The sequence below is a fragment of the Gossypium arboreum genome, chromosome 13 (assembly GCF_025698485.1).
Source record: "Gossypium arboreum isolate Shixiya-1 chromosome 13, ASM2569848v2, whole genome shotgun sequence".
Classification (NCBI taxonomy): domain Eukaryota; kingdom Viridiplantae; phylum Streptophyta; class Magnoliopsida; order Malvales; family Malvaceae; genus Gossypium; species Gossypium arboreum.
The window spans coordinates 119407471-119421586 of record NC_069082.1 but is presented as its reverse complement, the minus strand read 5'-3'; the positions used below and the strand labels follow the sequence as shown (position 1 = coordinate 119421586).

The 14116-nt window shown below is 35.9% G+C and overlaps 1 protein-coding gene across 1 annotated transcript; it reads right to left on the bottom strand.

Moving 5' to 3' along the window:
- Positions 1 to 1530: 1530 nt before the first annotated feature.
- LOC108462616 (uncharacterized) lies at positions 1531 to 2917 on the bottom strand. Its single transcript, XM_017762543.2, has 2 exons — positions 2140 to 2917; positions 1531 to 1625 (listed from the first exon to the last, which is right to left on the bottom strand). The coding sequence occupies exons 1-2, from the start codon at positions 2915 to 2917 to the stop codon at positions 1531 to 1533; spliced, it is 873 nt and encodes a 290-aa protein (XP_017618032.2).
- Between the last annotated feature and the right edge of the window lie 11199 nt (positions 2918 to 14116).

The following is a 14116-nucleotide window of genomic DNA, read 5'->3' as shown; positions in this document are numbered from 1 at the left end:
GAAGGAGATAAGACTTGTAGCTTCAATTTGCTCTATTGGAACTTTAAGGAGATAAGATTTGCTATGGTCAATTCGATCGTCCCATCACAACTTCAAAGTTGCAGGATTTGTAGCTTCAATCTGCTCCACTGCAACTTCAGGGAGATAAGATTTGTAGCTTCAATTTGCTCTACTACAACTTCAGGGAGATAAGATTCGCTATGGTAAATTCAATCCGCCCCATCATAACTTTAGGGTTGCAGGATTTGTAGCTTCAATCTATTCCACTGCAACTTCAAAGAGATAAGATTCGCTATGTTGATTTCAATCTGACCCACTACAACTTCAGGGGTATAGGATTTGTGGTTTCACTGATCTGTTACACCGTTCTTTAAAGAACATGACCTGTAGAATCCATTTCATAGGCCTATATTTATGCCAAATGATTAAGATATTATGATCAGAATGAACCAAATGCTTCTAACTAGATGTATATGAATGATATTTGTATGAATGCAGAATGTCATTTTTGAGAATGATCCCCTTTTTAGTGCTTAAGTTGACATTGCTCATTTTTCGTGAAGGTCGTATCACTGATGTGTTACCATGCCTTCTTATTTAGATCTGGTATCTTTAAAAGGAAACTCGAAGAAGTAATCACAATTTAGACTGTTCGTTCCCAGATATTTCCAACCCTTAGATTTGATTAGTTCTAACTAGTGGTCCTGTTTTAGGTCCTTGTACTATTTAGAAACCTTTCAGAGCAACATGCAAAAATCCTTTTACTTGAATATTGTTAGCCCATTAATCGTTATTTCAATGTAAAAATGCTTGAAAAAGGTTATAACAATGGACAAGATTGAAATTTATTAGAAGCAAAGCTCGAAATGAATAGATTAATCAAAATAGCAAACATTGCTAAAATACAAAGTGAGTAAGACGAAATTAGGTGCCCCAAATATCGCAGCATGAGCTTCTCTGCACAAATTGCTTGAGGACCATTTTGAGCTTGATATATGTTTAGGAGATCTAAAGTACTTTGTTGATGCCCTAAGATGTAACGTTTCTCCTTTTGAGAAGACACGACTACTACATGCCCAATCTTTGATACAAATTTGTACTGCCCTTTTCCGGGTTTTCAATTTAAAACCCTTTTTGTCTCAAGGCGCCCTTTGTGAGTTTTCGCCTTGGCCTTTCCCTTTTTTTTAGGTGAAGTATTTCTTGACTGAATCCGAATTCACAGGATTAGGCAGGTTTTTTCCATCCTTCTCGGTCAAAATCAGCACTCCTCTAGAAAAAGGCATTCTTTACCACATAAGGTCCTTTCTAATTTTGCATCCACTTTTCTTTGAAGTTCTTTTGTATGGGAAAGATCTTTTTTAGTACCAGGTCCCCCTCATAGAATTCTCTGGGACGAACCTTTTTGTCATAAGCTCGTATCATTTATTTTTGGTACTTCTGACAGTGACGAATAGCTTTTGGCCTCTTCTCTTTGATCAAGTTCAACTGATCATATCAAAATTGGATCTATTCTGTTTCATCTAACTTCAATTATGATAAAACTTGGAGAGAAGGAATCTCAACTTCAATGGGAAAAATTACCTCTATTCCATAAACCAATGAGAAAGGTGTTACCCCGGTGGAGGCTTGAACAGACGTTCGATAAGCATAGAGGGCAAATGGAAACTTCCACTACACCATTTATTTTTGAGTGATATGGTGATGAATTGTGATGTTTGATCTTGAACTGAATACAGACCTCTACTATCGTGTTGTTGTTTAGGTTTAATGCATTGTCAGATATGATCCTTTTTGGCATCCAACACCGACATATAATCTATTTCTTAAAGAATTTGCTAACTGCCGATTTTGTGACATTGGCATAAGAAGCGGCTTTTACCCATTTGGTGAAGTAATTGATGACCACAAAGATAAATTGATGCCCATTGAAAGCTTTTGGCAAGATCGGCTTAATGACATCCATGCCCCACATAGAGAAAGGCCATGGAGAAGTCATAACATAAAAAGGTGAATGCGGCACATGAATTTTTTCTCCATAAATTTGGCATTTATGACATCTCTTGGCATAATTGATACATTCCCCTTCCATGGTAGACCAATAATATTTGAATCTCATGATTTGTCTGGCCATTGTAAAACCATTAGCATGTGCTCCACAAACACCCTCATGGACTTCTTCTAAGATTTTCTTAGCTTCGACAGTATCTACACATCTTAGTAACACCTGATCCTTTCTTCTTTTATATAAGATCTCACCATCTAAGACAAAGTCATTAGCTAGTCTCCTTAGTGTCCCATAGTCATTAGCCAGTCTTCTTAGTGTCCTTTTATCATTCTTGGTTGCCTGCTTAGGGTATTCACGGTTCTTTACATACTGTAATATGTTGTGGAACCAATGGTGATTATCCCTTTCTTCTTTCTCGATATTGTAACAATGTGCCGGAGCCTTATAAATACCCATCTTGATAGGTTTTACATCCTCTTGTTTATTTACTATGGAATCTAAGGTAGCCAAGGAGTCGGCCATTTCATTTTCATCTTGCGGGAGGTAGCAGAAGGTGATGTCATTAAACTCTTTAATTAACTCTAGAACCAGTCTTCTATACTCGATCAACTTGGGATCTCTTGCCTCTCGTTCACCTTTGAGTTGATAGATCACTAATGCAGAATCCCTATATACCTTTAGCACCTTGATGTTAAGTTCTATAGCTGCACCAATACCCATGATGCATGCTTCGTACTCTGCCATGTTATTTGTGCAATCAAAGTCAAGTTTACTGGTAAAAGGATAACGACCTCCGTTTGGGGATACCAAGACTGCTTCAATTTTGTTACCTATGACGTTTGAGGCTTTGTCAAAATTTATTTTCCAGGGATATTCTCCTGGAGCATCTTTTTCAGTGGTTGCAACATACATCATATTTTCATTCGGGAAATCAAAGTTCAAAAGCTAGTAATCTTCTAGAGCTCTACTGGCTAGAAAATCTACTATTGCACTCCCTTTTATTATCTTCTGGTTGACATAGATTATATCAAATTCGGAAAGCAGAATTTGCCATCGGGTCATTCTTCTATTTAAAGTAGTCAACTCCATCATGTACTTTAGAGAGTCTATTTTTTTATATTAGCCAAGTTGTACGGTACAACATGTACTGTCTCAGTCTCCGAGTTTTCCAGATTAAAGCGTAACACAACTTCTCAATTGGCAAGTATCTTGTCTCACATTCAGTAAACTTCTTACTAAGGTAATATATCACTCTTTCTTTTTTCCCTGACTCATCATGTTGGTCAAGCACACATCCCATAGAATTCCCAAATACTGCCAAATACAGTATCAGTGGCTTATCTAGACTAGGTGGCATCAGTACTAGGGCATTGGACAAGTAATGTTTGACCTTGTCGAAAGTATTCTGGCATTCCTCATCCATACACCTGGATTATATTTCTTAAGGAGACGAAATATGGGGTCGCATTTCTCGATTAGTCGTGAAATAAACCGGGCGATGTAATTTAATCTCCCTAAGAAACCTCAACCCTTCTTTTAAGTGTGTAGTGGTGGTACTCCTTATAGCCCTGACTTTATCCGGGTCGATCTCGATCCCCTTTTTACTGACTATAAATCCTAGCAATTTTTTCGACATAGCCCCGAAGGTACATTTTGCTGGATTGAGCTTTAACTAGAATTTCTCAACCTCAAAAACAGTTTCCTCAAGACTTATACATGCTTCTTTTCTATTCAGGATTTTGTGATCATATCATTGACATAAACCTCGATTTTATTGTACATCATGTCATGAAACAAAATTATCATGGCTTTTTGATACGTCGCTCCCGCATTTTTCAGTCCGAATGACATCACTTTATAGCAAAATGTTCCTTACATGTTTATGAATGTGGTCTTTTCCATGTCTTCAGGATGCATCTTTATCAGGTTGTATCTGGAGAAGCCATCCATGAGGGAGAACAGTGAATAACCTGTCGTGTTGTCCACTAAGGTATCGATGTAAAGCAACGGAAAATTGTCCTTGGGGCTAGCTTTGTTTAAATCCCTATAGTCTATACACATTCGTACTTTCCCATATTTCTTAATGACAGGGACTATATTGACTACCCACTTTGAGTATTTAACCACTTGTAGGAAACCAATGTTGAATTGTTTCTTGGCCTCTTCTTTTATTTTCAACAAGACGTCGGGCCTCATCCTTCAGAGGTTTTGTTAAACCAGCTTGCATTCTTCCTTTACAAGAAGCTGGTGTACCGCGATATCAGTACCTAGACTAAGCATGTCTTAATATGACCATGCAAAGACATCTTTGGATTCTCGAAATAACTCAATGAGGTCTAGCTTTGTCTCTGCAGTGATGCAAGTTCCGATCTTCACCTCTTTTTTTTCCTATTTGTCTCCTAAGCTCACAATTTATACTGACTCTTTGTAAGGTAAGATTTGTTTCTCATATTGTTCTACCATCCTTAACAAATCAGGAGATAGGTTATAATTTCGATCATCTTCAAAGTCCTGAGGTTCTTCTGGACACATATCCTACTCAAAATGAGACTCTAAGTCAGCAGCAGTGTTGCTCATATCATTGATATCTGTAGACCTATTATAAGAATAAAAGAAGACCCAAAGAACAAATAAATCTAAGAATAATTATCTGTATGGTATGAATATGAATGAAATGGAAAAAATAAAAGAATATTTGCCAAATGAGACACAAAGATGCATTTTATTGAAATAAAAATAATGAACATATACCTTTTTCACAAAAAAAGATCCCTGTTGCTCCCAGGCTTAGAGCAATAAGTGTGTTTTGAACATTAGTCTAGATTAGTTCTAAAAATTACAGGGATTTCTTCTGTAATCCAAATGTTCAGAACACTTCTGAGGATATAATGACAAATGCCTGATAGGTTTTCTTCCCCAATTCCTCCTTCGGATATGACATTGATGCTCAAGTTTCCCAACATTCCTTTCACAGATTCTTTTTTTGACATTTTTCGTTCAGGATAAATGATTTCTCCTAACACGAACGTTTTAAATATATAGGGAAAGATCATCGGTTCCCATTTGACCTCTCCCCCACTTCGTCATGCTCTTCTTCTTTTTTAGTTCCTTCTTCTTTTGTGTCGCATTTGGCTTGTACCTTAAGCCAAAGCGGTCTTGTTTGTCCATCAACATTGGTCCCTTGACTCTTCCTTCAAGGTATTTTCCAAGTCCTCTTCCAGGCAAGGCTCTTTTTTTAACCATCAATTGCAGACCCATCCTCGTGGTTTTGGATATTTTTGGTACTAGAATCTTGTTTCCTTCAACAATGAAAGTTGTATTAACAAATTCTAGTTATCAAAAAGAATATTCTATTGCCTCATCATCCGCTCCTATGTATGGTGCGTCACTAGTTACGGATGTAATGATATCCTCTTCAACGTTTATCGTTAGTAGTTAACCCTTCATTACCAACTTCAGTTTTTGGTGCAGTGACAACGACACTGCCTCAGCCAAATGGATCCAAGGCCTGCCCAACAAGCAATTATAAGAGGGTTTGATATCCATTACTGAAAAGTCTACATCATTTATATTTGGACCAATTAAGAGTGGTATTTCAATCCTCCCCATCACTTTCCTTTTTGTACCATCGAATGCTCTCACTATATGTTGACACGTCTTCATATGAGAGCTATCCGCTGGCAACCTATTCAGCATGGATAGATGCAAGACATTAGCGTAGATCCATTGTCAATTAACACTGCTGGTAATGTATGTAATTTACAACGGATAGTGATATGTAGAGCTTTCATGGATCCCATGCCCTCTAGAGGTATTTCATCATCATTGAAGAAGATGAAATTGTTGGCACTCAGATTGTTAACCAAACGATCTAACCTGTTTATAGAGATATTATCAACGACATAAGTTTTATTTAACACCTTTATCAAGGCATTACGATGTGTCTCTGAGCTCAAGAGCAAGGTTAATACTGATATGCGAGCTAGTTGTTTGTGTAGCTGTTCTACAACACTATGCTCATTATGTTTCAAGAACTTCAAGAATTCCTTAGATTCGTTCTCAGTTACTGGCTCATTGACAGGTGATTCAAGTCTAGCCGTTTTTTCTTTCTTATACTCAATTGCCAAGGTTTTTTCTTTAAGGGGCTAGGTTCTTGCACTTGCAGGGTCATAGTGCCTCCCACTGCACGTAAAGAAACCAATATCCTGGTCTCTTTTTGAAGTTCCAATAGAGTTCTCCTCTCCCAGGATTATCACGTTGTAATCATAATTTCTTGGAGCCCTTTTGCTATCCTTATAGGGAAATCCACAGGTTTTTAAATTATGACTCTTGGCATAGCTTATGCTCCCACTTCATTACTTCTTGGTCATGAAATAATCACCATTGGGTAGTTGACCTTATAGACTTTCTCCATTGATCCTTCCTCTGAGGCACAAACATCTCTTCTTTCCAAGCTATTGACATTTTTAAAGAATTCCAATTATTTATTATCCATCAGACTTGGCACTAAAGCTCTGAACTCAGCGCACTCCTAGATCTTATGACCTTCTTTGGCGTGGAACTCACAGTAGCTCCTTACCCCTTTGAGCATCCCTTTTAAATCTTGAATGATTAATCCTACGTCTATATTTTTTGCCAAACCTATTTAGTGGGGATTTCATTTCTACAACATCAAATTTGGTCCTCTTTCCTCCACTCTCGATCATCGCGTTTACTCTTTGGTTATAATAATAGTTAACAAATTTCCTACCACATTAGGTTCCGAGGGATCATTGAACCTTATAATCCCCATTTTGATGAATTTCTCGATCAACTTTTTAAATACAGTGCAGTTCTCAATCGAGTGTTCCGTTATTCCTGCGTGGTACTCACATTAAGCATTCAAATCATACCACTTTGGGAATGAAGGTTGCATGCGTTTTAAGTAAAATAGGGATACTACATGAGCGTTGAACAAATTCTGATATAACTCTTCATATGTCATCGAAATAAGTGTAAATTGGAGTTTTTCCGTGTTTGGCCTTGAGTTGGATTCTTGCCTTGAAGGGCATTGATGACTAGTTGTCATGGTTCTTGGTTGGCCTACAGTGACCAATTTTGAATAGCTCTTATTATACACATCCGTGGTGTTTACTTTATTTTCTTTCTTTCTCAAGGCAAACCTTTTAACTTTTTTCTTCGCGTCTATTTTCCCACTCCTTATTGCATTTTCAATCATTTCTCAAGGCAAACCCAGTTATGGTTAATGAACGAGTCTTTTAAAGTGTTTATGAAAAGCATGGTCGTCTCTTTTTCTAGAAGAGGTGGCTAAACTTGTGTTGCCACCTCTCTCCATTTTTTAGCATATTGCCTAAAGCTTTCATTTTGCTTCTTCTTCATGTTTTGCAGTATAATTCTAACGGGTGTCATGTCGATCACATGGCTGTATTATTTTATGAAAGCCTGTATCAAGTCTTTCCATGAGTTGATTTTGGCACGGCTTAGCTGATTGTACCATTTGGCAGCCGACCTAATCAAACTATCCTATAAGCAATTGATTAACAATTGGTCATTATTGACGTATCCCGTTATTCTTCAGTAAGACATTGTAATATGGGCTTCAGGACAACTAGTCCCATTGTATTTTTCAAATTCTGGAGTTTTGAATTTTGGTGGGAGTATTAGATCTGGGACTAAACTCAATTCTTTGGCATTAGCCCCACAAAGGTAATCAGTAGTCTCTATAGCTTTGAATTTCTCCTCTAACCCCTTGCACCGATCTTTTAGCTGTTTTGGCAATTTTACTCTTGCTCTATCCATTTTCGCTATGTCGTCCAAATCTGGAACAACTGGGTTGGTCGGATTATCTTCAAGATTGGAACTTGAACCCGTTGGGTAATTTACCGGTCCTGAGGTGCCGACCTGGTATTGTTGTGGTCTTATGTTACCAGGTACCCTTCGTGGATATGTATCTAGTTAGGCTTGGATATTCATTGGGGTAAAGCTTGAAGGGTATGTAGGGTCTTCATTATCATTCTAGAGTTAATCATAGTACTCTTGCCCTTTTCAATCCCTCCGGCCAGTAACTAGGTCAACTGGTTTATTACGCTTCGTTGGGACTCTTGTATTTGGTCCTTCATGCTTGTTGTACCTTAGCTAACTGGTCCTGTAGCTACACTTGGAACTGATCTTGCATGTCTTTTTGAATTTGTTCTAGTCTCTCTAACATTTGATCAATGATATTAGTTTTACCGCAGGTACCGTAACGATATTCGGTTGGCAGATTCTTATTGGTTTCCAGGGTGACTGTCATAATTTCGATTAATTAGGGTATTTTTAATGCGTATGATGAAATGTAATGCTGATGAATGAAAAATGAATGCAAAAAGAGTCATTGATTCTGAGTGAATTCTATTAGAACAACTTTACTAGAAAACAAATTTCTTTACATAAAACGGATACATTTTACATATACGGTCTTGCCCTAATACTCAAAGCCTTGACTTTCTTAAGAAGTCAAGCTAATTCTCTGCCCTATCTAATTTTGATTCATATCTCAAGCTCGGCATGTCAGCTTGAACTGCTAGGCTTTGCAAATGGTCGGGTACTTCCCGTATTTGAGTCAAAGCTTCACCCATAATTTGATCTCTATCCTTGATCTGACCCTGAGAGTGCTGTAGTTGCTCTTTCCAATGTTCATTGTTCGTTTCAAGAAGCTCAGCTCGAAGTTCACAATTTTGCAATACGGCCTCGAGCTCTTCTATCTTTCCCTTCAACTCTCCAATCTCAGTCAGGCTTGTTTTCGACTCAATAACAAAGTTGCAACTACAATATTGATGTAATGACCTTTCTAATTCTGCTACCCCGGCTCTCAACCCAACCTTTTCATTTTGACTTTCTAACAAATCCCTTTTTAGAGCATCTTCTCAGACTCGAACATCTTGAAATTTCTTTTCACACTGATCAGCTCTAATCTTTTCTTATTGGATTTCTTGCTGCTATTGTTCTGATGTTTTACCCAACCCTGCAGTCCTCATTGACAGACGCAGTTTCTTATAATCTGTTTTTAAACTGTCCAAGTCTTCCTCAGCCTTGTTTTTCCCTTTCCTTATTTTCTCGGCTTCTAAATTTTAGACGTCGACGTCTAATCCTAGCTAAATCTTTTCCTCCTCCAACTTTTTTTATCTTTTTCCCCAGCTTTGAACTCTTATTTTTGAAGTCTTACTTTACTATCTCTAACTCCGACGGGATCACTTGCAAGTGTTTTCTTGACTTCAAGGGACATTGTCATTGATTCGTTTACCCCACCACCAATCATATTCAGGGGTTGTCATGGGATTTATGACAAATCTTTTTATTTTGATGAGTTTGGTTCCATGCGTTAGATATTTCACGAACCTTCTTTTTGTAATTATCATATTTGTATGCAAACTCACATAGAATCAACCCTTGCGTTACCGGTATAAACTGCCTCAACTGTCTTGATTCAAGTAGAGAGACATATCCAATAGCTACCCATATTTCGAGTAGAGGGACCCAGTCAAAGTCTCCACATCGATACAATATTTCATCAGGGATCATCCAATAAGCCCTCCATTCAACATCTTCGTCTTGGAGACTTTGGAGAATTGCCATCTACTTTTCTTCAAAAATGTTTTCTCGTCTAGAGATAGCCACAAATTCTTTTAATGGAGAGTAGTCCTCGGAGAACACTCGATAAGAGACTTTTTCTATCTTCTAAAAGTGGCTATAGAACCATGCTAGCAAAAGTTGTACACATCCGATAAATCTTCCTTCACTTGCTCTCCAGCATGCACTTAAAGATCTTAAAGTTTCAGCTAAAATTGCTGGGACGAGCGTGACCCTTTTGTCAAGCCAGTCAAAAAAATATGAAACTACATCATCAACGTGCCCTAGTGCTTTGAGGAAGATGACTAACTTATAAATACTCAAGGCAAAAAAGTTGACTCTTTTCCTCGCATCCGGATGTACCAAGATCAAATCCCACAGACTTTTCTAAGGAATGCATTTACTATCCCTTTTTTGTTTAATCTGGGCTGTGACCTATTGCTCACTCATCCCAGTTATGTTCATTAGTCTTTTAAGAAAGTCAGGATGTTGGCAGCTCTAGAATAAGCTTTGTCAATTTGGATCCTTGGGTAACCGAGCAGAGTTTTGTACTCTTCTATGGTGGGCACCATGTCGACATTCCCAAAAGTGAAGCAGCTATAGGCGAGATTCCAATACTGGGCAAGAGCTCGGAATAGATGCTTATCTATCTTGACATCGAGTAAATAAGACAAATCACCATATTCACGGTAAAATAACTGCTTGGTTTCATCATCCCATTGGTCTCATATTTTTTCAACTATTAAAGATTATTTTGAGTCACACTAATATGGGTGAAATCCCATAATTTCGACATGTACCCCTCTGTTAGGCTATCACCCTTCTCTTGTTGTGTCTTCCCGAACCATATTTGTACGACTGTATTGCCTTTCACTTTATCAAGAAATCTCTTTTCCATGACAAGCTCTCTATTTAGCAATTGAATGTGAATCAAAACACTTTTCTATGATGAAAATGCAATGCAAACACAGCCAAAACAAAATGAAACGAGTCAGTGCATTTGATACAGAGCTAGAATACAAAGCAAGAAATAAGAAATAGAAATTCTACTTGGGTGACCACTAAAGGTTTGATATGATTCTACCTAGGGTAGGTTCTTAGGGTTCATTATATGCAGTTCAGTTCTAAAGCAAGGGTACCTGAACTAGCAGATTCCTCAATCCTTACCCATTATAGGCTCATACGGACTGAGTTCAGTTTAGGGGAATATATTTCCCTATGGTTGTACGGAGGTGAAGACCTCACGAAGGAATGGCTTCTCACTCCCACTTAAGAAGGGCAGAATGGAATGATTATGCCATGCAATGTGCAAAAAAATATCGAGAGAAACCCAAACCAATAAAGCAGACATATTGAATCATTATGTAACCCAAGATAATAAAGACATTATTTACCACCAAAATAAAATATGAAGAATGGAATATAATGAGAAGATCGTCAATCTAAACCGAATTATCAATTCTCGACAAAAAAACCAAAAAGTAATCAACTCACGGCTTGACACTCTTATTTAGTCCCCATTGGAGTTGCCAAGCTGTCGAAACTCTTTTTTGAAATCAACATTTAGTTTAAAAATGAAAATGGAGTCATCAATGATCTTTTTTATTAGGTGTAATCGGGTCACCTCAAAATTTAATCATCTTAATAAAAGATTAGATTTTACTAAAACGATAATTTTTAGCCTATGAAATCCAAGAATGTGGGTTCGGGAGTCGGTTACGTATGAGAAAGGATTAACACCCTCATAACGCCCAAAATTGGTACCTAGTTGGTTACTAGACGTTTTGATGTTGAAAATTAAAAATTAGAAGAAAATATAAAATACGATCCCTCTTTGCATGATGTTTTTTTTATTATTAAAATATCGCTTAACTAAATTAATTTTATGGAAAATGCCTTATTTCAAGTTAATTGAGAAGAAAAGATCATGCCTCGTAAGTTAGGACACGATGTCTCGAATTTTCGAAATCTAGAATAATCGCCATTTGATCATTACCTAAATCTTGTTTTTTTCATTATTTTAAATAGGATATTCAATTACTTTAGTTCTAGGAAGATGTCATACTCCGTAAGTTAGGAGCATGGCTTCCTCAAGTCCCAAAAATAATGAACATTGCCTCAGTTTTAGATATTTTATATATGTTAGATAAAACGAATGTAACTTTTAAAACGATATACATTTAATTTGTCTAGGCCTAGTAATAAAATGGATGAATATGTTTTAACACGATACACGGCATGGATATTAGCAAAATAAAGTGACATAATAGCAGGTAAAAAAGAAAAAAATGGAATGATGATATTAAAATGAGAGGTAAATAAATAAATAAATAAAATAAAATAAAATAAAAGATAAAATAAAAATGCTATGCTAGTGAGTAATAATAATGCAACTATAATGATAGTAAAAATGTCAATTTATAGTAATAAAAGCGATAATCATGTTATAATAATAATAATAATAATAATAATAATAATAATAATAATAATAATAATAAAAAACAAAAATACATAAAATATAAATAACATAAATTTTAAATGTTCAAATAAAAGATATAGTAAATAAAGAGGCAACATTAAATAAATGAGGATCAAATTGAAATTTAAATTAATGGGAAAATAAAGAAAAAAAAAGGAAATGAAAGGCTAAATTGAAAGTATAACAAAATTAAAAGTCTAAATCATAAAGAAACATGACATAAAAGAATTAAGTTAAAATGGGATAAAATGTACAGGGACTTAAAAGGCAATTATCCCACCCATATTTGCACGTGTCATTCCCTCAATGGGTCCACAGTAGGTCGAGGGATTAAGTTGCACAAGAACAAAATACCAGGGGTAAAAAATAAAACAAATAACAATGAAATAGGATGAAATTAAAAAGAACAAAGAAAGCGGCAGGACTAAAACTGGAAATATCCCTTTTCTTAAAAAAAACACAAATCTTGAAGGATATTGGGTTGGGCGTTCAGGTTGCACTTCAAAAAGATGTCGTTTTGGGGCTTCTGAAGCCAGGCCAAAACGACATACCGAGGCCCTATATAAGCCAAAATTTTCAGAAAAAAATTCATTTCTCCCTTGATTCAAAAAAAATTCTTTTTCTCTTTTCCTCTGAAGAAGGCCCTTAGGTCAATCATGGGGTTCGATGAACCTCTTCGCAGCCATCGGTTGCCGGCGAGGGGGACCACCACCTCCAGTGGCTGGAGTTAGGGGTGAGCGTTCGATCGAATCGAACTGAATCGAATGAAAAAATTTTTTCGAGTTAATCGAGTTGACGAATCATATTTTATCATCCTAATTTGATTTGAAATTTTCTCGAATCGAGTCGAGTGAAATGGAATTCGAATCGAATCGGATTGGATATATTTGTTCGAGTTAAATTTTAAAAAATAATTTTTGGTCCTTATAACCACTGTCATCCATCGTAATAAAATTTGTCCACCTTAACCAAAATTTTTATTAACTTTCATCACCTCATAATTTATTTATTAATTTTTTATATACGGGTTAGCTTCTTTGCTTACTTAGTTGTTTCAATTATCTTCAAATTCTTGTCACTATGTATTTTGGAATTAAAAATATATTAAATGTAAAAATGTGATTTTTAATAAAAGTTATTTTAAAGATAAAATGTGAAATTGATACCAATATAAAATTTTAACATGAATATTTAATGGCATAATTAATAATTCAATTTTAATATAAATATTCAATATGACTAAACAATTTAATAATATAAATAACATAAAATGTGAAATTTAATTTAATAATATAAATAGTAGATATAAATAAAATTATTACTATTTATGTTTAGTGATTTTTTTGGATAATTTTGAATTTTTATTTGAGAGTAAAGGGTGAGAAGTAAAAGTTTAGGGGAAAAATAAAAAGTTTTGAGTAATAAAAGTTTGAGGGAAAGTAAATAGGGGGAGTAAAATTTTGGAGGGAAAATATTAAAAAAATTGGGGGGATTAGTTTGGGGTAGATAGGAGGTGGGATGTGAAGGAAGTAAAAATTTTAGGGGGAAAGTGAGAGGGAGTAAAAATTTTGGGAGAAAATAAAAAGTTTTAAGGGTTTTTAGGAGTAAAATTTTGAGAAAAAATAAATGGAAGAGTAAAATTTTGGTAGGAAATGAATTTTGGGTAGATTGGGAGGTTGGAATGGAAGGAGAGTAAAAGTTTTGGGGGGAAAGTGAGAAGGGATAAAAGTTTTGAAGGAAAGTAAAAATGTTTGAGAGTTTGGGGTAAAAATGTAAAATATTATAGTTTAATATTTGAATTATTCGAGTTACTCGAATTCGAAAACTCAACTCAATTCGAACTCGAAATTCGAAAAAAAAAATTCGAGTTGACTCGAATAACTTGATTAACTCGAATAACTTGATTCGTTTAACTCGAAATTTGAATTTTTTTCGATTTTTTCGAGTCGAATCGAGTTTTGCTCACCCCTAGCCGGAGTTCACGACAAGGGCCCCTTTTTTACCGTTTTGCCTCCCTTAGCCCA